This window comes from Panthera onca, chromosome E2, assembly GCF_046562875.1.
Source record: "Panthera onca isolate mPanOnc1 chromosome E2, mPanOnc1 haplotype 2, whole genome shotgun sequence".
Classification (NCBI taxonomy): domain Eukaryota; kingdom Metazoa; phylum Chordata; class Mammalia; order Carnivora; family Felidae; genus Panthera; species Panthera onca.
Genome location: NC_138353.1, coordinates 17,686,380 through 17,708,302, shown reverse-complemented (window position 1 = coordinate 17,708,302; position 21,923 = coordinate 17,686,380). Strand labels below are relative to the sequence as shown.

Here is a 21,923-nt window from a genome sequence, read left to right as displayed (position 1 = left end):
TTTCATAATAAAATGTTTGAGAATGTATGATCAGGATTATGTTGATATCTGTATTTATTAAAGAGGGAGGATAGGATAGGTTTCTATTAAAAGTAGCTTCTGTATGTCATAGACATGGCATATATTTGTCTTCAGCCTTTTTGAACAAACCACACAATTAAATGAAATAAAAAAGAAGGAAATAGCTGTTTAGATATAAAGAGGATTTCTGAGGAAGTTACGTTCAGGCTGAGACAGGTAGGAATTAACTAGTTGACAAAAGACTATCCTAATTACTATCGCTGGATTTTAAATCATCTCCAAGCCTTAGTGACATAATGCAATCATTTTGTTATGTTCATGGATTCTGTGAGTCAGAAATTTGGACACAGCACAGTTGGGGACAGTTTATCTCTGCTCCATGTAGGCAGGATATATTTTCCCTTCCTTTGAATACTGACGTAGCCACAAATTAAGTGATTAGTTTTTGAATGAATGAGAGAATGAATCAAAGCTGTACTTTCTGAGGTGAGGGGCCCTGTTGAGAACATAACCAGTGAAAGTCTTCTTGGAAACAGCATTGTTATAGTGTTTTCTGGACCTGGCTCAAGTTAGAGACGGAAAGATTGGGATTGGCTTTATAGGAGACCTGGTCATGTTCTACATTGCGGGCTAAACCAGGTCCTATGAAAAAGGAGTCAGAGCCGGAGGCCGGCCTGTAAGAAACAGTAGAGGAGGAGGTAAGGACAATGTGGGAAGGGCAAAGATTATGTCCCAGGCAGGGTATCTGAGCCAGTGAAAACCATCCATGGGCAAATGTCCTCAGTATTCTGTGGGCGGTGTCAGGGTCAACTGACAAAGCTGGAGCTAGAGGATTGAGACCTTGAAAAGCTACTTGGGGATGGAGAAAAGCCCTGAGGCCATGGAAGAACCCAATTAAGAGTGTCAGAAGGGGGAAAACAGTGTCAGAGGAGTGGTCACTGAGAATGGACTAAGGGGAGAGCCCACTGCTTAGTGTTAGAAGTGTTGGAAGCAAAGCATAAAGAACCTGGGGGTGTGTCTCAGGAGGGCAATGACAGCCAATGAAAAGCAGTCATGGGCGCGGCGCTGTCAAACTTCGCGGGGCGGGACCGAAGAGGCCGAGCCAGGGATGGGACCAAAACCCAAGCCAATGAAAAGCCGCTAGGTGGGCGGGGAGTCATCCTAAGGCCAAGGGCGGAGCCAATGAAAAGCGGCGCCGCGTCCCCCACTGCCCCGCCTCCGTGGGGCGCGCGCCGGAGCCACGGGCAGCCGTTAGGGGCGGGGCCTGCAGCCGCCCGCGCGCGGCTCGCGCCCTCCCCTTTGTGTCGCCATGGCGGCGGCAGCGGCGACGAGGACGACGAGCGACGGGCCGAGCGCGGCCGGCGCCTGAGGAGGCTACGCTACCATGGTGGTGAGGGGCCCAAGCGGGCGTCAGTCCGTCCGCGTGTCAGTCTGTCCGCGCGCGGCCCCGCCCCGCGCGCCCCGCCCCCGGCCCCGCCCGAGCCCGCGGCCTGCGCCGCCCCTCACCCCTCGTCGAGGTCCCTCTCGTCCCCCGGCCTGGTCTTGGGCCCAAGCCCTTACCCCAGCCCCGCCCCCTCAGTGCTCGTCCCCTTCCTTGTCCTGGATGGAGGTGACAGTGGCCGAGGACCCAGGCTTGGGGGGGAGGGGCTAGTCCCGGGAAGGACCCGCACCACGAAGTGGCCCCCGCAGGGGCCTGCTGAAGCTTCCCGGGTCCTTCGCCAATCCCCATCCCAGAGCCATCCTCAGCTTCCTCTCCCCACCTCCACCCTTTTCTGACTAGCCCACTCCCCCTCCTACCACCAGCCCCCTTCGCGTTCTTGAGCCCCACCCCCACCCGGCTCCATCCTCAGCCTGACCCTTTTCTTCTCTTTCTCTTCCATCTCATTCCGTTCTGTTTCCTCTCAATCTACGCTCCCTTACCCCCCATCAGCCTGAACCTTTACCTCATCCTCTCCAGCGTCTCCCCTCTCCTTACTTCACCCCAACCCCAAACCAGCAGTGTGCCTCTTGCTAGATCCTTGGGTCCTTCTCCATCTTCTTGTCCTCACCCTCCCTCCCCCACCATCTCCCTCTCCCACCATGCTGCTTCTGCTCATTCATCCATTCATTCTCTCATTCGCTCGTTTAACAGACATTCCCTGATACCTCCGGGCAGACCCCATGTTCCACGTGCAAAGAGATTCAGATCTCATCCTGCTTTGAGGAGCTTTCTGAGCTGGAGGGGGACAGACCTGAGGGTGAGACCCAAGGATGAACTTGGGGTCTCAGGGATATGAAGGAAGGAGAGGCTAGAGCCCAGCCTGGAAAATCCCTATCTGGCAGCTGGTTAATTTATTTGTCAGGTTTTACTTGGTTCCTGCTGTGTAACTGGACACTGGGACCCACAGAGGAATCAGGCAACTTTCCCTGTGAGAAGCATCAATTCTGTGCCCAGCTATGTGCTGGAGTCCCTGATCCTGGGGAAGTCACAGTCCAATGGGGGAAATGGGCTTGTCACCAGTGACATCTCAGAGTGCTCAGGGCTGGAATGGGGATAGAGGAGTCCAGAAGAGGAGGCTGACACAGCCTGGGTCAAGAGGACAGAATGAGAGTTGAGACCTGAGGCATGAGGAGGAGTGAACCTACTGAAAGAATTAGGAAGAGTGTCCCATGCAGAGAGAACAATCTTTGCAAAGGCCTAGGAGGAAATGAGAAGGTCGTGCTTTTGTTGGACTCTAAAGTGTGAGCCCTGAGAGTAGAGGCCATTGGGGGGGAAGGCTGGGCTGGAGTGGTAAAGAGAGACCTGAGAATTCAGAGTTTATCTTGAAGATAACAGGGAGCCATTGAAGGTCTATGATCTATGGAGAGACAGGTAGATCTGTGTGGTAAGAAAATTATACCAGCACTTGCTAGGAAGAAGCGAGCAGGAGGGGAGAGGTTAGAAGCAGGAAGATTGATAAGATGGGAGCTATGATTGTCCAGACATCAATGAAAGGTGTGGAGAGGCACACAGGGGAGATGACTATACTCCGCAGGGGCTAAAGTAGGGCTTCAAACAGGGAGAGATGGTACCAGCGTGCGCTCTCCCTCCCTCACCCTCAGTCCCTTTTCTTCCAGCCCCCCACCCCAGACCACCCACAAAGAAACAGGCCTACCCTCAGTTGCCTTCACCTCCCCCTGACCTACCCTTCTGCTCCATGCTCAGGGCAGCCTGTGAAGCAATTCGGGCCTCTGGGCCCAGGCTCACAGATAACAATGCTCCCGTTGTCTCTCTGCTCCCATCTCTGGAGGCCTCTGATTCTTCTTTCTGCTCTACAGGCTCGCAGCACTGACAGCCTGGATGGCCCAGGGGAAGGCTCAGTGCAGCCTCTGCCCCACACTGGGGGGCCTAGTGTGAAGGGGAAGCCTGGGAAAAGGTGAGAGGTGAGGGTGAGGCTCAGCTTAGGAGGGGGGCCAAGCACAGGAGCCACTAGTGATGTGTCACCTGTCCCCCAGGCTCTCGGCTCCTCGAGGTCCCTTCCCTCGGCTGGCTGACTGTGCCCATTTCCACTATGAGAATGTTGACTTTGGCCATATTCAGGTATGGGGGCTTTGCACCCAGGTGGGAGGGTGAGATCCTACCCAACCTTGAAGCAGTATCAGCCACTTTACCCCTGAAGCCTATCTCAGGAATAGCTGAGCAGTCGCTGGCAGGAGGTGCAGGGTGGAAGAGAACTGTTATTCATTTGTTCGTTTCTTTATTCATTCACCTAACTTTTTGTTAGGTGTACGCACTGTGCCAGGGCCTTGTACTCTGAGACATCAGCAGGCCCTGCCGTTAGGGAGCCCCAGGCAGGGGACACAGATCCATTTCCAGATAGTGCTAACCTGGGAATGTCAGGACTGGGACAAAAGTGAGGCCCTTACCTGAGCCTTTATTTCCCACTATAGCTCCTGCTGTCTCCAGAGCGTGAAGGCCCCAGCTTCTCTGGAGAGAATGAGCTGGTGTTTGGGGTACAGGTGACCTGCCAGGTGAGGCCACCCCTCCTCTCATCTAGCCTGACAGTCTGGTCTTCATGGTCTACACTGGCTCAGTGTAATAGGACTACTGCTCCTTTCTGTCCCTCCTGCTCCCTCAGGGCCGTTCGTGGCCAGTTCTGCGCAGCTACGATGACTTCCGTTCCCTGGATGCCCACCTACACCGGTGCATATTTGACAGGAGGTTCTCCTGCCTCCCAGAGCTTCCCCCACCCCCAGAGGGTGCCAGGGCTGCCCAGGTAAACTGTTTATGGTCCCAGCCTCAGCTATGGTGTGTCCTCATAAGCACTGTGTGAAACCATCAAGGGAGGATAGTTAAATATTTAAACACTGGTATGGCCCGAGTTCCAACCAATCAGAATGGAGAGGCCCAGAATAAAACTGCAGCAAGGTTCTGGAGGCTCCTTTCAGCTTTAGGATCATGGGAGTTCCAGGGGATTTGGTGGGAGAGTCGGCATGGCCAGACCAATGGGGGCACACAGGAGCTTGGCATAGCCTATTTACTAACTGATATGAAAATATTTCAGTGCTTACCAGTGGAGCAGCACCCATGCATTCAGGCTGAGTTTCAGCCCTGCCTAGAGGTGAGCTAGGGCAGTATAGGAGGGCAGTGACTCTCTCAAGTTCCCCTCACAAAAGCCCATCCTGACAACCTGCCCCCAGATGCTGGTACCACTGCTGCTACAATACCTGGAGACCTTGTCAGGACTGGTGGACAGTAACCTCAATTGTGGGCCTGTGCTCACCTGGATGGAGGTAGGCCCGGGAAAGGGGACTCGGGGTGGGGAGTGAGTGAGGGATGTCTGAGGAGTGAGAACCAGCCAGAGAGAGTGTGTGGGCACAGGAAAGAAACGAGCCAGAGTGGAGGAGGCACTGATATTTCAGTGTCTGTGTGGGCACATGCCTGTGAGAGAGAATAAGTGTGTGTGTGTGTGTGTGTGTGTGTGTGTGTGTGTGTGTGTGTGAGAGAGAGAGAGAGAGAGAGAGAGAGAGAGAGAGAGAGGCATTGGACTATGGGGATGTGAGGATTTCAAGATATATCAGTTAGAAATAGGTTTTACTGTAACTCACAGAACACTCGGCCAACAGTGGCTTAAACCAGTCGGTTTTTAGATACCAAATGTGCAGTGTCATGGAGGATGAGGGTGCAGGGGTATCCCGGGACATGAGAGGAAGGAGGGGCTTTGTTGGGTAGGGGCAAGAATTTAGCTCTTTGACCAATAGCTCTGACTGACCGAGGCTTTTAGGTAGGGGACAGGTAGTGAGCTCCACTGGACATGGAGGAACCTCCTCTGCCTTTATTATCTTCTTCTGGCCTCTCCCTGCACATCCCTCTGCCCCCACCATCTCAGCTGGACAACCATGGCCGGCGACTGCTCCTCAGTGAGGAAGCCTCCCTTAACATCCCTGCGGTGGCCGCTGCCCATGTAATAAAACGGTACACAGCCCAGGCACCAGACGAGCTGTCGTTCGAGGTGAGGCTGTGGGGAAGCGGACTCCACCTGGGCTCCCCACTTCCCCTGTCCCTTCTGACCCTCCCTCCAATTACCTTCCCACTCTCAGGTGGGAGACATTGTCTCAGTGATCGACATGCCACCCACTGAGGATCGGAGCTGGTGGCGGGGCAAGCGAGGCTTCCAGGTGAGCCTGGCTTGGGGTGGACAAGTGAGGCAGGGCACTGTGCCAGCTAGGGTGGCCTACTCGCTGACCCCAAACCCTCTTCAGGTCGGTTTCTTCCCCAGTGAGTGTGTGGAGTTGTTCACAGAGCGGCCTGGCCCAGGACTAAAGGGGGGTAAGTGCCAGGGGCAAAATGTGGAGGCCTCCCTGCATCCTTTGCTTGCCATCCATTCTCTCCACCTACTGTTCACCCCACAGATGCCGATGGTCCCCCGTGTGGTGTCCCAACTCCCCAGGGTGTCTCCTCTCTGACCTCAGGTAATGGGAACAAGGGGCCAGGCCCCTGCCCCCCACCATAAGATCAGTGGCTGCACTGACCCTGTGTGGCCTGCCTTTACCCCCACAGCTGTGCCCCGGCCACGTGGGAAGCTGGCTGGCCTCCTCCGAACATTCATGCGCTCCCGCCCTTCTCGGCAGCGGCTACGGCAGCGGGGCATCCTGAGGCAGAGGGTGTTTGGCTGTGACCTTGGAGAGCATCTCAGCAATTCAGGCCAGGATGGTGAGGACAGGCCCTATGTCTCCCTGCCCAGCCCTCTCCTCCCACCCTGGTTGCAACCTGCCTAGACCTGAGCCCCTGCTTTTCCCCAGTGCCCCAGGTGCTTCGCTGCTGCTCTGAGTTTATTGAGGCCCATGGGGTGGTGGATGGAATCTACCGGCTCTCAGGAGTGTCATCCAACATCCAGAGGCTACGGTGAGGGCCCTCCACCAAGCCCTTCCTTCCACAAACTCCTACTGAGCATCATCTCTGTTTCAGGCCCTGTGCCATGTGCTGGGGACATAGAGTTATCAGGGAGGGTTAGGAGGGCTTAGAGTGGGGTTAGACTGGGGCTGGGGGCAAAGAGGGCTTCCTTGAGGAAGTGATACCCACACTGAGACCTGAAAGGCAAGAGCAGAATAAGCATTGGAAGCAAGAGATCAACCTTCATTGAGTACCTGCCACATGCCAAGCATGAGGCACTGGGGACACAGTGGTGGATGAGAGACAACCAGAGATTCCTGCCCTCATGGGGTTCACATACTAGAGGGAGAGACAAACAAGGAAATGAGAGTGTGTACTAGCAGGTGACAAGTACTATGGAGAAAAATAGAATGGGGTGGGGAGGCTCATAATAAGTTGGGGAGGGGTATTGCAGTTTTATATAGGGTGGGCAGAGAAGGCCGCCTGGGAGAGAGCTTGCTCTGGTGGAGGTGAGGGAGTGAGCTGTGTGGACGTGCTGGGATGAACATTCACCATGGGGGGAACAGTTAGTGCAAGGGAAAGCGGCAGGAGGTCATGTCCCGGAAGGAAATGGGGGAAGAGCATACAGGGCCTTTTTGATGACTGTTAGGATTTTGCCTTTTACTCAGAATAAGGGGGTAACCACAGGAGGGTTCTGAGCTGAGGAGGGACAGCATGTGGGAGAGTCTAAGGGGAAGCAGTGAGCCACGAGCACTGGGGCTGACAGGAGGCATGAGGTGTCAGTGTGGAGCCTGAGACTCTGAGAGACAGGCATGAGGTCACATGATAGGATGTTTACCCAAGAGCAGTGGGACTTCACCAGAGAGTGGTGAGCAGGGGCTATTGGGATTTGGGCCACGTTTTTCAGTGACCTCCAGAAGCCAGGAGAATGACAGCTTCGTGGAAGGAGCATGGTCACACTCTGGATTCAGATAGCCTTGGGTACCCACAGCAGGGGCATCTCCCACCTGAGCCTCAGTGTCCTTCCTGTCAAATGAGGCATGCTCTCTGGGGCACACAGAGTTGTTGCGGGGGGGTGGGGGGGGGTGGGAGGCGGTCAGTAAGGTTCTGCCTCTGAAGAGCCCAGCACAGGATCCATGTGCATGCACCTATGTGTGGCCACTTTGGGAAGTGGGGGAAGAACATGGCCAGGTGGTTCGGCTCTGACCTGAATCTTTCTCCTCTTTGACCTGGTGGCCTCAGGCATGAGTTTGACAGTGAGAGGATCCCTGAACTGTCTGGCCCCGCCTTTCTGCAGGACATCCACAGTGTGTCCTCCCTTTGCAAGCTGTACTTCCGGGAGCTGCCGAACCCCTTGCTCACATACCAGCTCTATGGGAAGTTCAGTGTGAGTAAGGGAGCTGGCAAGGTTGGAGGGTGCTGGGATGCATCTGGCCCAGCCCCCATCATGCTTGTGCATAATCTCAGGAAGCCATGTCAGTGCCTGGGGAGGAGGAACGCCTGGTGCGTGTCCACGACGTCATCCAACAGCTGCCCCCACCACACTACAGGTAAACCAGGAGGGGCAGAAAGGGCTGTGGTGGGGTCCCAAGGGAGTTGAGGCTCAGGTGTCCTCCTCCACTCCCACCCCCAGGACCCTGGAGTACCTGCTGAGGCACTTGGCCCGCATGGCAAGACACAGCGCCAACACCAGCATGCATGCCCGCAACCTGGCCATTGTCTGGGCACCCAATCTGCTACGGTAAGCTGGCAACTCACCAGCCTGCCCCCTCAGCCTTCTCCACTAGCTGGGCCTCAAGAAGCCCCCCACACCCAGAGCCCAACTTTTGCTCTCTTATTCATTTCATTCAACACATATTTCTTGAGTACCTTCTGTGTGCCAGTTCCTTTCCTCAGCACTGGGACACAGTAGTGAGCAAAATCCTGTGCTCCTAAGTCCACATTTTCATGGGGGAGATGAACAATGAACCATCAACAAGAAAAATAGAGACTATGGTCTGATAGTGATGAGTACCAAGGAGAAAGATTACAAAGCAGGGAAGGGAGATGCACAGGGTCATGGTATTTTGAGATTTTTAGAGTGGCAGGGAAGGCTTCAGTAAGAAGCTTCTGTGGCCAGTAGCAGCATGAGCCACAGAAGATTTGATGGTGACCAAGACAGGCAAGCTCTCTGTCCCAAATAAAATAGGTGGTACATCAGATGGTGGATATAAGAACTATGAGGACAAAGAAACAAAAAGAGAAGGCAGCTTACAATTTCAAATAAAGTGGGTGGGGAAGACTCCACGGAGAAGGTAACATTTAAGAACTTTGGAAGGTGAGGGAGGGACACGTGTGGCTATCTGGGGAAGAACAAACCAGACCGAGGGGACCAAAAGTGCCAATGTCTGGAGGCTGGGAAGGTGCCCGGTGTGCTGGAGGACCAGCGGGGAGGCCAGTGTGGCCGGAGCCCAGTGAGCAAGGGAGGGAGGGGTTGAGGGGGAGGAGATGGTGAGGTCAGAGATGCCAGGGGACCAGACAGAGGAATGACTTATGATTTGTGGGTCATGGTGAGGACAGACTTTACCAGGACAGGGGTGCAGCCAGGGGAGGGCTCTGAGCCGGGAGGGCCTTGACCCAGCATGGAGGGGCTACCTCTGGCTGCAGAGGGGAGCAGACTGCAGAGGGCAGAACACAGAATGGAGGGGGAGGGGGCAGGGAGGCAGGGAGGAGCTGTGGTGTCTGGGATGGGAAGGGTAGAGGCCAGGCCAGGGGTGGGGACAGTGGGGGAGAGTTTAGATTCTGGAGAGATTTTGTGGGTGGAGCAGGGAGGATTTCTGAGAGATTGGATGTGAGTGTGAGGCAAAGAGGGGGATCAGGAACAACTCCCGGAGGTGTTTGGCCTGAGCATTGACTGAGCTGCGGACAGGGGGGAAGGAGGTTTGGGGAAAGGTTGAGAGCCCAATGCTAGATGTGATCACTTGGGGAAGGTCAGAGGTGTTAGATGACAGTCATTTCTTCCATTGGCTCCCCATTTTGGGTAGCTAAAATCCACCAGCTGGAGCTTAAATCACCTGGCCTCCCTCTCTCTCCTCCCACCCAGGTCCATGGAACTGGAGTCAGTGGGGCTGGGTGGGGCCGCAGCCTTCAGGGAGGTTCGGGTGCAGTCTGTGGTGGTGGAATTCCTGCTCACCCACGTGGATGTCCTGTTTAGCGACACCTTCTCCTCTGCTGGCCTCGACCCTGCAGGTACGCCCATCTCACCCGCTCATGTCCTGGCTACTGCCCCCTCATTGTTAGGGCTGCAGTGGGAGGGCAGGTGGGCTCCCAGCCCTATCCCTACCCCACTGAAGCTGGACCTCCCTCCTGGCTCCTTGAGGACCCCGCCCCGGCCTCTCCCTCCCCTCCCCCCCCCCTTCTCATTTCAGCTCCTACGCTCAGGATCCCCACTTCTTGGCCCGGACATCGTTCTTCCTTCACCCCTTGTAGCTCCTGGGGGCTCTTGGGGCCATGGGTCCATCTGGGAGGAGGTGGGAGGTCCCCAGACTTGACCCCGCCCTGGCCCCACCCAGACTCCCCGCCCAACCCGGGACCCCAGCCCAATCAGGATTCAGCACGTCGGAGGGCCCACTGGCCCGAGGTAACTGAAGCCAGAGCCGCTGCCCTCGCTGGCTGCCGGGAGCTGCCTCCTCATCAGCTCGTTCTGCCTCACTCCTCCTCCTCACCTGCCTGCTGCCCACCCATTCCCGCCTGATCCGCCCTGGCCCCCTGCCTTGCCAGCCCGGGTGGGCACGCTGCGGGGCCGGGGCTTGGGCTGTAGCGCTTGGCTTTGCCCGTGGCCTTGAATGGCACCCTGAGCTGACAGCTGCCCCCTTTCCCAATTCCCTAGGCCGCTGCCTCCTCCCCAGGCCCAAGTCACTTGTGGGCAGCGGCCCCTCCACTCGCCTGCTGACGCTGGAGGAAGCCCAGGCTCGCACCCAGGGCCGTCTGGGGACACCCACGGAGCCCATAACTCCCAAGGCCCCAGCTTCGCCTGTGGAGAGGTGAGTGGAATGCTAGGGGAGCATAGGATCAGCCTGGAGGCCCCAGATCCTCAAACTGTCTCCTGTGTCTCATGCAAACCCCAGGAGGAAAAGGGAGAGAGGCGAGAAACAGCGAAAGCCAGGGGGGAGCAGCTGGAAGACATTCTTTGCCCTGGGCCGGGGCCCCAGCATCCCCCGAAAGAAACCTCTACCCTGGCTGGGGGGCACCCGTGCCCCACCGCAGCCTTCAGGTCAGAGGCCGGCAGTGGGCGGTGGTGGTAGGGGGAGGCACTCTGAAGTGCCCTGTGACCATTGTACCTCTCCTAGCAGGTGGCCGACCTGACACCGTCACGCTGAGATCTGCCAAAAGCGAGGAGTCTCTGTCATCACAGGCCAGCGGAGCTGGTGAGCACAGGGTGGCTCATGCCTGTGACCAGGTGGAACTGGGAGGGCCGGGGGCCCTGAGGTGGCCTCTAAATGTGCTTCAAATTTGGGGGGTTGGGTTTTTTTTTTCCTTAATCTGGACATTAGGTACAATGAGTTGGATAAAGCATCACCCTTGGTTCATGATGTACTGTGATCGTTGGTTCAGGCAGGGCCCTTTCAAACAGTCTTCTATGCATTCCTGTTGAAAAACAAATCTAGATAATAAAATGAACACCCATGAACCCACTGGCCAGAACTAAAAGAGCCCCACGACCTTACCTTCAAGCTTCTCCCCTCGCATCTGCTGCCTCCCCACCGGAGGCGCCCTCCAGACTTGATGGTCAGCATCCCCTTGCTCTAAGGTCTCCTCACCTGTAGGCGTCTGCATAAATAACATACAGCACAGTCCTAGTGGTTTTGGATCTTTAAAGGTATCCTAAGAAAGGGGGTATGGTGTTGGATGAGGAACATCACTTTTCACTCACTGCCACCCATGTGGCCAAGTGTATCCCAGGCTCGTTCCTCTCAGCTGCTCTCTGGTAGCCGTGTGTGGATGTCCTATCCAGAGCTGCATGTCTGTCCCACTCCCGATGGGTTGAGGGGCTCTGGTGAGCGATCTCTGCCATGCCCCACACTCTGGTGAGAGCGCTGCACGTACCCAGGAGTGGATGGAGGTGCATGCTGTAGGGTATGTTCATGTCCAACTGTACATGAGAAGGCCCACTTGTTTTCCAAATATGGCTGCCCCAGTCTGCACTCCCACCAGCTACGTGTGAGATCCCATTGGTCTCATGCTCACAAGCTATGTGGTTGTCAGACTTCGTTCTTGCCTTTGGGTCTGGAATGGTTCTCCTCATGGCCTTGCCATTTATTTCCTTTATCACTGTGAGTCTGAACAGCTCTCCCTGGATTCGCAGCCATTGTGACCCTATCCAGGGAAGTGCCTCTTCGTGTTCCTCCACCAACCCACTGGGCTGCGTGCCCTATTCTCACTGATGTATGGGTACGTAAAGGTCTGGCCCTTGACACCAAACTGTCCCCTCTTCCAGGCCTCCAGAGGCTGCACAGGCTACGGCGACCCCACTCCAGCAGCGATGCTTTCCCTGTGGGCCCAGCACCTGCTGGCTCCTGCGAGAGCCTGTCCTCCTCCTCCTCCTCCTCTGAATCCTCCTCCTCTTCTGAGTCCTCATCATCTGGATCCTCAGCAGCTGGGCTGGGGGCACTCTCTGGCTCCCCTTCACACCGAACCTCAGCCTGGCTAGATGATGGTGACGAGCTGGACTTCAGCCCACCCCGCTGCCTGGAGGGGCTCCGGGGGCTCGACTTTGATCCCCTGACCTTTCGCTGCAGCAGCCCCACACCAGGGGACCCTGCACCTCCTGCCAGCCCAGCACCCCCAGCCCCTGCCTCTGCCTTCCCACCCAGGGTGACCCCCCAGGCCCTCTCACCCCGTGGGACCACCAGCCCTGCCTCGCCCACCGCCCTGGACATCTCAGAGCCCCTAGCTGTATCAGTGCCACCTGCTGTCCTGGAGCTGCTGGGGGCTGGGGGAACACCTGCCTCAGTCACCCCGACGCCAGCCCTCAGCCCCAACCCAGGCCTGCGGCCCCATCTCATCCCCTTGCTGCTGCGTGGAGCCGAGGCCCAGCTGAGTGACACCTGCCAACAGGAGATCTGCAGCAAGCTGTCACTGCCTGGTCCCCGGGGGCCCCAAGGCCAGCACGGTGAGTCCCGCTCAGTCTACCCTACACCCTCATAGACCCAGAAGCTGCACCCAAGACCTGCTTGACTCCTCTTCCCATTCCTCTCTGTGTAGGTCCTGGTACAGATTCTCCGCTGCTGCCCCCACCCCTGTCCCTCCTGCGCCCTGGGGGAGCCCCGCCCCCACCCCCCAAGAACCCAGCACGCCTCATGGCCCTGGCCCTGGCTGAGCGGGCTCAGCAGGTGGCCCAGAGACAGAGCCAACAGGAGCATGGGAGCACCCCTTCTGCTCCCCACTCCCCTTTTCACCGCTCACTGTCACTGGAGGTGGGCGGTGAGCCCCCAGGGACCTCAGGGGTTGGGCCAGCCCCCAACTCCCTAGCCCACCCGGGTGCCTGGGTTCCTGGACCCCCACCTTCCCTACCGAGGCAACAAAGTGACGGGAGCCTGGTGAGGAGCCAGCGTCCCCCAGGGACCTCAAGGAGGGGACTCCGAGGCCCTTCCCAGGTCAGTGCCCAGCTCAGGACAAGTGGGGGATGCAGGGGGTGTGGAGATGAGCCAGAGACAGCAGCTCAGTTCCTGTATTCTGTCCCCACACAGGTTCCTACTCCTGGCTTCTTCTCTTCGGCCCCCCGGGAGTGCCTGCCACCCTTCCTTGGGGTCCCTAAACCAGGCTTGTACTCCCTGGGTTCCCCATCCTACCAGCCCAGCTCCCCAGCCCCGGTCTGGAGGAGCCCCCTAGGTCCCCCTGCACCACTTGATAGGGGAGAGAACCTGTACTATGAAATCGAGACAGGTGAGGGATCCCCCTACTCTGGCCCCACTCGGTCCTGGAGTCCCTTTCGTTCTATGCCCCCAGATAGGCTCAATGCCTCATACGGCCTGCTTGGCCAGTCACCACCACTCCACAGGTCCCCCGACTTCCTGCTCAGCTACCCACCACCCCCCTCCTGCTTTCCCCATGACCACCTTGGCTACTCAGCCTCCCAGCATCCTGCCCGGCGCCCTACCCGGCCTGAGCCCCTCTATGTCAACCTAGCTCTGGGGCCCAGGGGTCCCTCACCCGCCTCTTCCAGCTCCTCCTCCCCTCCTGCCCACCCCCGTAGCCGTTCAGATCCTGGCCCCCCAGCTCCCCGCCTCCCCCAGAAACAGCGGGCCCCCTGGGGCCCCCACACCCCTCACAGGGTGCCTGGGCCCTGGGGCCCTCCAGAGCCTCTTCTGCTGTATAGGGCAGCCCCACCAGCCTACGGGAGGGGGGGTGAACACCACCGAGGATCCTTGTACAGGAATGGGGGGCAAGGAAGGGAGGGGGCTGGTCCCCCACCCCCCTACCCCACTCCCAGCTGGTCCCTCCATTCTGAGGGTCAGACCCGAAGCTACTGCTGAGCCACGGCTGGGGGAGACCTTCTTCCTTTCCCTTCCCCCTCACTGATCTTGGCCCAATCCAATCCCTTGTTTTGTATTTTCTTGAGCTCCTGACCCCTACCCTTGGTTTCTAACTTTGTAACTTGTTTCTGATGTGGGTCCCTAACCTGTTATAGCTTTCCTACCCTGGGCCGAAGGGCACACCCATCCCCCCACCGTCCTCCCATCCTGGGGGCTCTCGCACAAATCTGAGGGCTAGGCTAACAGCCTGTCTTCCCTCTCCCTTCAGGAGCCCCCAGCTTGTCCTGCCCTGTGCACAGGGGGTTGGGGAACAGCTCCTGCCCATCTCCACCCCCCTCCAACACCCCCACTAAACCATCTGATAAAATTAATAAAAATGGTGAAAATATGGCTGCTAGTGTCATGCTGGAGCCAGATGCAGTGAACAAAGAGGCAGAGACAGATAGGCTGCTTTATCACTTTATTATTTCAGCAAGTGCTGAACGGGGAACCATTCCTGGGAGGCTCTGAGCAGTGATATCTTCAGGGAGGCAGTCATGGGCACCCTAAGAATCTGTGTCAGGAGTGGGGTCGAGGCTGGGCTTGTCTCCGAGTTGGCATCCACCTTGCAGCTCTGCTATGACCTCCTCCAGCAGGTCCATCCTGGGTAGTGGGATAGGGGTGGAGCCAAGGTTACCCCGGGGGTGAGGAAGGGGTCCGGGGTCCCCCAGCAGGGCCCATTTCTCACTTCTGCAGGCTGGAGAAGAGATCTCCTTTGATCAGCTCAGGACTGGGCACCTGCAGGGGAAAAAGGCTGGAGCTGCCACCCAGTGGCCATAGAGGGTGCCCGGGAAGGTGGCATGGGGCAGGGGATAGGCTCAGGGTCCTCTGCTTCACCTGCCCTCATGGCCTTCCCTGCCAGCAGCCTCCAGGGTGTGGGAGGCCTCCTTGTGGGTCAGCAGGCAGGGGCTAGGCTCACACGGCAGAGGGGCCCCGCAGGGCAGCCCTGTGTGTGTGATGCCACAGCCCCTGCAGGGCTTGAATCGTGACTGAGAACTTCCTCTCAAACTCCTCCAAAGAGCCCTGGGTCCCTAGAAGGGAGGCTGAGTCCTGATGGCTGGAGCACAGGACAGGGCCCTGGGTGAAATAGAGTTGGTCAGGGGGGCACAGGTGAGTGACAGGAAAGTTGGGGTGTCCTGTGAGTCCCTGGTCAAAGGGGAAGCAGCCAGGGATACTGGGGTTGGTGACACCTGGGGTGAGGGGTAAAAGATTAACAAATGAATGGTTGCACAGGGCCCTGCGGGTGTCCATACTGTTGAGCTGGGCTCCAGGCAGCGGTGCAGGCTGACCCTGGCTGCGGGGCTGAAGCCTGGGTAGAGGCTGGGGCTGGGGCTCAGGCTGCCTAGAGTCAAGCTGCTGCCTGAGTCGCAGGCTGTGCCCCTCTGGACTCTGCTGTGGCCTGGGGTCTCAGGAGTCTCCAGGGCCTGCAAAGAGCCATGGCAGAGAGCTGGCAGGGCCTGCCCAGGTGCCCCACAGCTCCCTTGGTCCTCCATGTCCCTGCTCTGGCTCCTACCTGGCATGGGGAGGGGCCTAGGGGCATCACAGGGGGCACAGGCCTGGGTATAGTCCTGGCTCTGGGAGCCACCTCACAGTACAGTGTCTCTGGGGGGACAGACCAGCTGGTTGGAATGGGGAGAGCAGAGCTGAGCTCACCACCTGCTCCCACCCACTCCCTGCCCTCTCACCTGGTGGGGAACCCTGGGATGAAAGGTACCGTGTGGGCCAATGCTTCCGGGAGCTCACCTCAGGAGTGGAGTCCTGGGGAAGGAGGCTGAGTATGGGACGTGGGTCCTGCCTAAGGCTCCATGGCTACCACCCACCCTGCCAACCTGCCCTGTACCTGGGCCATGGCCTCCCGCAGCAGGTATCGAGTACTCTGCAGGCTGCCCCAGCGGTCAGCGGGCCCTAGGCCCAGCCCAGCCTGAACCAGGGCCTGGTAGGGGGCTGGTACCAGGGGATCCAGGGCCGGGCTCTCACCTGCCTCCAATTTAGCCTTCACTTCAGGCCCCTTTCTCCCAGCCCAGGGCAGCTCTCCTGTGAGGAAGCATGACTGGGGGACCGAAACAGTACAGGTACCTCCGTGGGGCGGGGTGTAGGATCACTCACTGACCGGTGAAGACCTCCTGGGCCAGGATGCAGAAGCTGTAGAGATCTGAGGTGGCGGCAGGCACGTCACCGCAGATGAGCTCAAGTGGCAGCCATGGGTACAGTTCAGGAGGCGGGGGTAGCCCTGGGCCTGGGCCTCCCCGGGGGTAGCCCTGCTGTGGCCTGCGGAGGCCAAGGGGCCTGGTGAGCCAGTGGCCACGGGACAGGGACACAGGGGCGGGCAGATGAGGCAGGCACTCACCTGGGCGGCAGCCAGCATCGGTGCAGTGGGCGCCCGTGCTCCAGGCTGCCCACCTTGGCCAGGCCTGGCCGTACCAGCTGCACGGCATGAGAGCTAAGGCCGCCATGAGCACGCCAGCGGGCCTGCAGGAACAGCAGGGCCTCCAGCACCTGCAGCAGCAGGTGGCCGGGCGGCAGGCCTGGCACAGTGCGGGGCCCTCCCTGACTCGGTCCCCGTGGGTGCAGCACCACGTGCAGGGAGCCCAGCCACACGGGTTCGAAGAGGAGGCACAGCCCTGACAGGTCCACCGAGGGGCTCAGTGCCATCAGCAGCAACATGTTGGGGTGGTGCAGGGTGCTGGGTGGGAGGAGATCAGGCCACTCACAAGGAGGCCCCAACCTGCATGGTGGGGGCTGCCCCTGGGCACAGCTCACCGCGTGCCAGGGGTTGACGATCTGCACCAGCCACCAGACAGAGGAGACACTGAGACCTGGCTCGCAGGGCCGGCACCCACTTCACACCCCACCTGTGGTACCCTCCCTACATCCGGCCTGTAACACACTGCATGCGGAACGGGGAGCCACTTTACGGTCAGGGGGAGGGGTGGTCACTCCGGTAGGAGGGGTCCGTGCCAAGCGCTGGCCTGGAGGTGAAGACTATAATGGTGGCAGCTGTCACGTTCCTGGCCTTCTGTTTGTGAAACACTTGAGTAGGACAGGCAGGCAGGAGACTGGTCTGTGAGACAGGGCTAGCCTGAGGGCAAGGCTGGGGGTACCTGCAGTGTTGAAGGTCGGCCAACAGCACATCAGGCTGAGTTCCCGGTACCTTCAGCTGCCGAGCTGTCACAGGGTGGCCCCTCCACAGAAGGCTAGAGAATGAGGAGGTGGTAAGAGTGCAGGTCTGGGACAAGGGGGCTTTCCTGGTGAGGTTAGGAGGAGAGCTGGATACCTCCCAGAGCTCTGCCGGACAGTTAGGCAGGGGCCTGGGGGGGCTAGCTCTCACTTGGCCATGAGGGTGCGGGAGCTGCTCTCGTAGGTGCGGTCGGGCTCGCCCTGGGCTGGCAGCAGCTCCTTGGGGTCCGCGAGGGGTATGCCCGTCAGCAGCCCCAGTGGCCACAGGCTGCTCAGCTGGGGATGGGGAGTGAGACTATGAGGCAAGAAATGGACAGGGGTGGCCCCTGCTCCCCCAACCTCTCCCGCTTACCTGGCCAAACCCCAAGGCTGGGATTTGGGGGGGTCTTCTGGTCTGCTCCTGCCTCGGCGCCCTGGGGCAAAGGGACGTACAGGGGTGAGTCCAGGGTAGCTGGGAGCGGCGGGCGAGTGGGTTTCAACGCGTGGATAGTTACCCGTCCGCACGCAGCAGCCGCGGCAACCACAGGGAGCCACACAGGTGGTGTACGGAGCTGGCCTGCAGCTGGCCCAGGGACGCACTGGCTGCCAACGCACCGCCATGCACCAGTGCTGCTACGCGGGCTCGGCATAGCTCTAGCAGCTCCAGCACCTGGATGGGGGCGGGGTGCGCTGGAGCAGATCGGGGTGCTGACTCTATACGCCCCCACCCTACCTGGGCCGCCGCTCACCTCCCGGCTCTGCCTGGCGCCACCCTGCTCTGCCCAGTCCCGAGGCGTGCGACCCTGCTGGTCATGTAGACGCAGGTCACCCCCTGCCCGCAACAGGTGCAGCACCACCGGGCGGCGGCCCGAGAAGGCACCTGCGTGCACAGGCATGCTGCCATCGAGGCAGCGGCTGCAGCAGAACAATGAGGACAGAAATGGATTAGGAAAAGGGTGTAACAGGGACAAGAGGTGGCAGGATGGGATCACTGAGGGATGAAAGGAACGTGGCAGGTGGATATCAGAACAGGAGGGGTCACTTGGGGGACACGGTGGGGTCTTTGAGAGGTGAGAGTATCACCGTGAGCATGGGAGATACCAGGAGAATGGGAATAGTCACTGGAGGACAAGAAGGGGTTAATTCAGAGAACAAGGGGGAGGTCACTGGGGATAGGAGGGTGTCCTGAGGGAGAGAGGTGTCTTCGGAAGAAAGCCCTGGCTCCCAGGACCTCTGGGACTGTGACTCAGAGACCTGGGAGCGTGGGGGCACCGCCATCCGTCCACTCACTGGTTAGGGTTGGCGCCGAAGGTCAGCAGGAGCTGCACGGCAGAGCTGTGGCCCAGCAGCGCCGAAAGGAAGAGCCCCGTCTGCCCAGCAGAGTTCTCACCATCGACCTGGACAACTGAGGGGCAGCGAGGCTCAGGACTGTCCCTGCCCTCTACTCCAGAGGCAGAGGTCCTGAGGGCCGCTAGGCAACACCTTTGCCAATTTCCAGTCCCCACAGTCCCTCCTTGACTGGGTGACCCTTGACTCCAGGTTCTATCTGTACGTCCTGGAACCCCCCCACCCTCCAGCCACTGGGGACTCTGCCTCAGAGTTCGCCTCGACACAGTACTCACCACTAGTAAGTGCACAGAGCTGCAACAAGGGGTGACGTCTACCTGCCACGCTGACACCCATCTGCCGTCCCAGAAGTGGTAAAATCACACAAAAGTACCCGGGGGCCAGGGGGAGGTGGACTTCTCAGGGACTCCGGCTCACAGGAGTAAGCACTGTCCACGGCAGGCAGCCTCTACCCAGCTTTAATTCAGTGTATGGATACACATCCCATGTGGCCAGCATCCAGTTCTTCAAGAAAAGCAAACTCTGGATTTTACCAGGAAATCTCTCAAGTTTATTTTTGAATATTGCTTCTAAGAGCTGAATCCAAGTAGCAGTCTCCTCTGAGCCTCCACGCCTATGCCAAGCCCTTCCCCCCCATCATCCTGCTCAGATCCCCCTGCTAACCCCTCCTCTCCCCACCCATCATCATTGCTGTGGCTGCTGCATGCGGACAGGTAACTAACCGCACATGAAGCCCATTCGCCCACTGCTCCCAGCTACCCTGGACTCACCCGTCTCCCTCTAGGCCCTAGCCCCTATCCCTACTGAGGGAAAATGCGTGGTGTCTTTGTCCCTGCACTCCTATGTCCTTGGCAGATAGGACTAAAATCAATCATGCACTTGGTCCAAACCAGCTTGGTCTCTGTCACAAAATCCCTCCAGATGTGGTCCTTTAGGAACATCCGAATATCACATTCACTGCATCCACAATGGCATCCTAACTGGGTTTCTGCATTTGTCTTGCCCTGCAGAAGGATCGTCTTAAAACACACCTCATTGCATGATATAATCATTACAGTGGTAATCATTTCATTCCATGTATAGGTAATCTTATACACGATGATCCAAAAACAAAAAAAGAGAAAAAGAGGGCAAGGCTCCCTTTATGAAGCTAGTAAGACTTTAATTCCAAAACCAGATGAACTTCCAGAACCAAAAATGAAAGTATATTTCAATTCCATTTATGATCATATATGCAACCCCCCCTAAATAAAGTAAAAGGGATTACCCAATAGATTTATTCCCAAAAATCAAGGATGATTCAACATAACAAAATCAACGTAGGAAAAGACATTCATGGATTAAAGAACAAAAATCACATTTGACTCAGTAGATACAGAAAAAGCACCTGATAAAATTCAATGCCTACTTATGACTGGGGGTGAGGGGAATATCTCAAAAACTAAGAATAGATGGGAACTTCCTCACTTCATAAAAATTATAAACCAAAACCCAAGAGTAAGCACGATACTTAATGCAGAAATACAGATTAATTCCCTTTAATGTCAAGAAGGAAAGAGCTATCCACCCACAACAAAGTTCAGGGGTTCTGGCCAACACCTCACATGAGAAAAAAAAAGAATTCAAGTTTAAAGGGCTGGGCCAAACTGTCACCATCCTCAGGTAACAAAAAATGTAAAAGAACCAAAAATTACAACGATTACTTAAGCTCAGAAAGTAGTAGCCAGATACACAACCGACTTACAAAAATCAATGAAAAAATGGAAATTGTAAATTAGACCTTCATTTCCTGCTTACAACTCCAATGCTTTCCCATCACACACAGAACAAAATCTAACAAAATTCACACACTACTTTTTGAGGCCCTTTCCTGTCTGCACTCGCAGCCTCTTAGCTTCAGCCCTCTCTCTGAGCCCCCTCGCTCCAAGGCTACTTACACATACCCAGTCTGTTTGGACTTCAGGGCCTTTGCAATGGCTATTCCACCCTTCTGAAGTGCCCTTCCCCAGGTTTTTGCATGACCAACTTTTATAATGTGGGACAAGTATCACCCCATCCAAAAAGCCATCCTTTTCAATGTATCTACTTCATCTTCACCATTCTCTTAAATTCTCTTAATAGATTCCATTTGAAATGACCCAGAAAGTTAGCTTCACCCCTAAATCCCCATCATGGACAACAGGTGCCCGCTACACAGCCGTTGACTGGCTAGCTAAAGTCACACCTTCTGTACTGCCTCCTGATCTTGCCCCACAGGCAACTGCAGCAGCCAGACCCTCACCTCTGCGCAGGAGCCGCGTGAGGCCCCAGCCTGGGCCCCCAGCTGCAGCCAGGCGATGCAGTTGTCCCACCTGGGCTTCTGGATCCCTAACAGAGCCCAGCTCCACGGGGAATCGAGAGCGCGGGGAGGGCATCTGTGGGCTCCGGACTCAGTCAGCTCCTGGGTGGGGATCACCCAGGGGGTCTCATGAGGGCAGGAGAAAGTGAAGACAGGACCTCTGGGGGCAATAAAAACAGAGCCGGCTGGGAGTCCTGGAGGGCAGTGTGAGAAAGGCAGGGGAGTCAGGAGGGGTCTGATTTGTTGTCAGGCGTTTGAAGGTGCAAAGGGGTGGGCTCTGGGAGCTACAACCCGCAGGTCTGGGGTCTAAGGGAGTCTGAGGGCTGGGCACTCCATCTCAGGGAGGTGTAAGGACCTCCAGGGATAGGATCTGAGCGTAGGAAAGGAGTCTAGGGGGTTAGGAAAAGGGTCTGGAGGAAGAGGGGCCTGAGGGTTGGGACCTGAGAAGGGGCAGGGTCTCCAGGCTATGCAAGGGGATCGAAGGGAGGAAGACAGTCTGAGGGCAGGGTCTGAGGGCTGGGAGAAGGTCTGAGGTCCGGGGATGTGGACTGAGGTTCAGGGAAACCTCTGGGTGCTGGGTTGGGATCTCCACGCTGGGGGAAGGGACTGAGGAAGAAGGGGATCTGAGGCCTGTGCCTGTGGGCTGGGAGCCAGAGTCTGATAAAGGGTAGGGTCTGCGGGCCACCAAGGATGGGAAGGAGGGAGAGGGAGGCCTGGGGGCGGGTCTGGCCAAGAGCTGAGGGCCCAGTAAGCTCTAGGAAGGTTTGGGGGCCTAGGGCCCAGCCCAGGGGTCTTGGCACCTACCGTTGGGCTCTCACAGCAAGCACTACGTGACTGCCACGTGACCCAGGCACGCTAGCTCTGGCGGGCCGAGCGGGAAGCAGCGGCGCATGCGCATCAGTGCCCCCTCCCGCCACGTTTGCGCTTGCGCAGTAGCCCCCACCCCCTGAGAGGCGCCCCTCCAGCCCTGAAGTGACGCGAGAAAAGAAAAAGCGATGTCCACCCCAGAGCTGTGAGCTGTGCCCTACGTTATCCCCTGATTACGCCTGCCCCAGGACTTGTTGGAGGTGGTGGGCCTTTCCTCATCCCTGTCCTTGGCTGTCTCCTTCCCACGCTTCTCACCATCCCCGTGGGCTGTTTCCTCCCTTTCCTTGCC

General features: G+C 57.6%; 2 protein-coding genes across 9 annotated transcripts; one reads left to right on the top strand and one right to left on the bottom strand.

Annotated features, from left to right (window-relative positions):
* Positions 1 to 1,257: 1,257 nt before the first annotated feature.
* Positions 1,258 to 14,277, top strand: ARHGAP33 (Rho GTPase activating protein 33). Of its 4 annotated transcripts, XM_060651949.3 has the most exons (23): positions 1,260 to 1,411; positions 3,319 to 3,416; positions 3,496 to 3,580; positions 3,931 to 4,011; positions 4,119 to 4,256; positions 4,545 to 4,601; positions 4,681 to 4,773; positions 5,370 to 5,492; positions 5,581 to 5,658; positions 5,743 to 5,809; positions 5,893 to 5,952; positions 6,041 to 6,193; positions 6,283 to 6,385; positions 7,616 to 7,760; positions 7,841 to 7,923; positions 8,007 to 8,114; positions 9,456 to 9,601; positions 10,242 to 10,395; positions 10,480 to 10,625; positions 10,705 to 10,779; positions 11,850 to 12,524; positions 12,617 to 13,008; positions 13,102 to 14,277. In XM_060651949.3, the coding sequence occupies exons 1-23, from the start codon at positions 1,406 to 1,408 to the stop codon at positions 13,885 to 13,887; spliced, it is 3,852 nt and encodes a 1,283-aa protein (XP_060507932.1). In that variant the 5' UTR covers positions 1,260 to 1,405; the 3' UTR covers positions 13,888 to 14,277. The 4 variants fall into 4 exon arrangements, with proteins under 4 accessions (XP_060507930.1, XP_060507931.1, XP_060507932.1 ...); XM_060651947.3 differs by having other exon boundaries at positions 1,258 to 1,411; positions 12,617 to 14,277; XM_060651950.1 differs by lacking the exon at positions 1,260 to 1,411 and adding an exon at positions 2,157 to 2,258 and having other exon boundaries at positions 12,617 to 14,277.
* A 55-nt stretch (positions 14,278 to 14,332) lies between these two features.
* On the bottom strand, positions 14,333 to 21,685 carry LOC132690956 (inactive serine/threonine-protein kinase TEX14-like). Of its 5 annotated transcripts, XM_078438502.2 has the most exons (16): positions 21,572 to 21,654; positions 20,711 to 20,961; positions 18,373 to 18,487; positions 17,832 to 17,997; positions 17,598 to 17,752; positions 17,456 to 17,516; positions 17,255 to 17,379; positions 17,028 to 17,120; positions 16,274 to 16,609; positions 16,037 to 16,194; positions 15,767 to 15,960; positions 15,612 to 15,684; positions 15,440 to 15,528; positions 15,180 to 15,350; positions 14,615 to 14,664; positions 14,333 to 14,529 (listed from the first exon to the last, which is right to left on the bottom strand). In XM_078438502.2, the coding sequence occupies exons 2-16, from the start codon at positions 20,841 to 20,843 to the stop codon at positions 14,433 to 14,435; spliced, it is 2,016 nt and encodes a 671-aa protein (XP_078294628.2). In that variant the 5' UTR covers positions 20,844 to 20,961; positions 21,572 to 21,654; the 3' UTR covers positions 14,333 to 14,432. The 5 variants fall into 5 exon arrangements, with proteins under 5 accessions (XP_078294628.2, XP_081647528.1, XP_078294629.2 ...); XM_081791402.1 differs by having other exon boundaries at positions 20,711 to 21,681; XM_078438503.2 differs by lacking the exon at positions 14,615 to 14,664 and having other exon boundaries at positions 20,711 to 21,682.
* Positions 21,686 to 21,923: the final 238 nt, after the last annotated feature.

What these genes read in the sequence shown, in the direction of transcription:
- ARHGAP33 (XM_060651947.3), top strand. An exon ending in TTGACTTTGGCCATATTCAG is followed by an intron (nt 3,581 to 3,930) that starts GTATGGGGGCTT and finishes TTCCCACTATAG; the next exon opens with CTCCTGCTGTCTCCAGAGCG. An exon ending in CAGCAATTCAGGCCAGGATG is followed by an intron (nt 6,194 to 6,282) that starts GTGAGGACAGGC and finishes GCTTTTCCCCAG; the next exon opens with TGCCCCAGGTGCTTCGCTGC.
- LOC132690956 (XM_081791402.1), bottom strand. Translation starts at nt 20,843, where the DNA reads ATGCCCTCCCCGCGCTCTCGATTCCCCGTGGAGCTGGGCTCTGTTAGG. An exon ending in GCGCCAGGCAGAGCCGGGAG is followed by an intron (nt 17,753 to 17,831) that starts GTGAGCGGCGGC and finishes GCCCCCATCCAG; the next exon opens with GTGCTGGAGCTGCTAGAGCT. An exon ending in CAGCCTTGGGGTTTGGCCAG is followed by an intron (nt 17,380 to 17,455) that starts GTAAGCGGGAGA and finishes CCCCATCCCCAG; the next exon opens with CTGAGCAGCCTGTGGCCACT.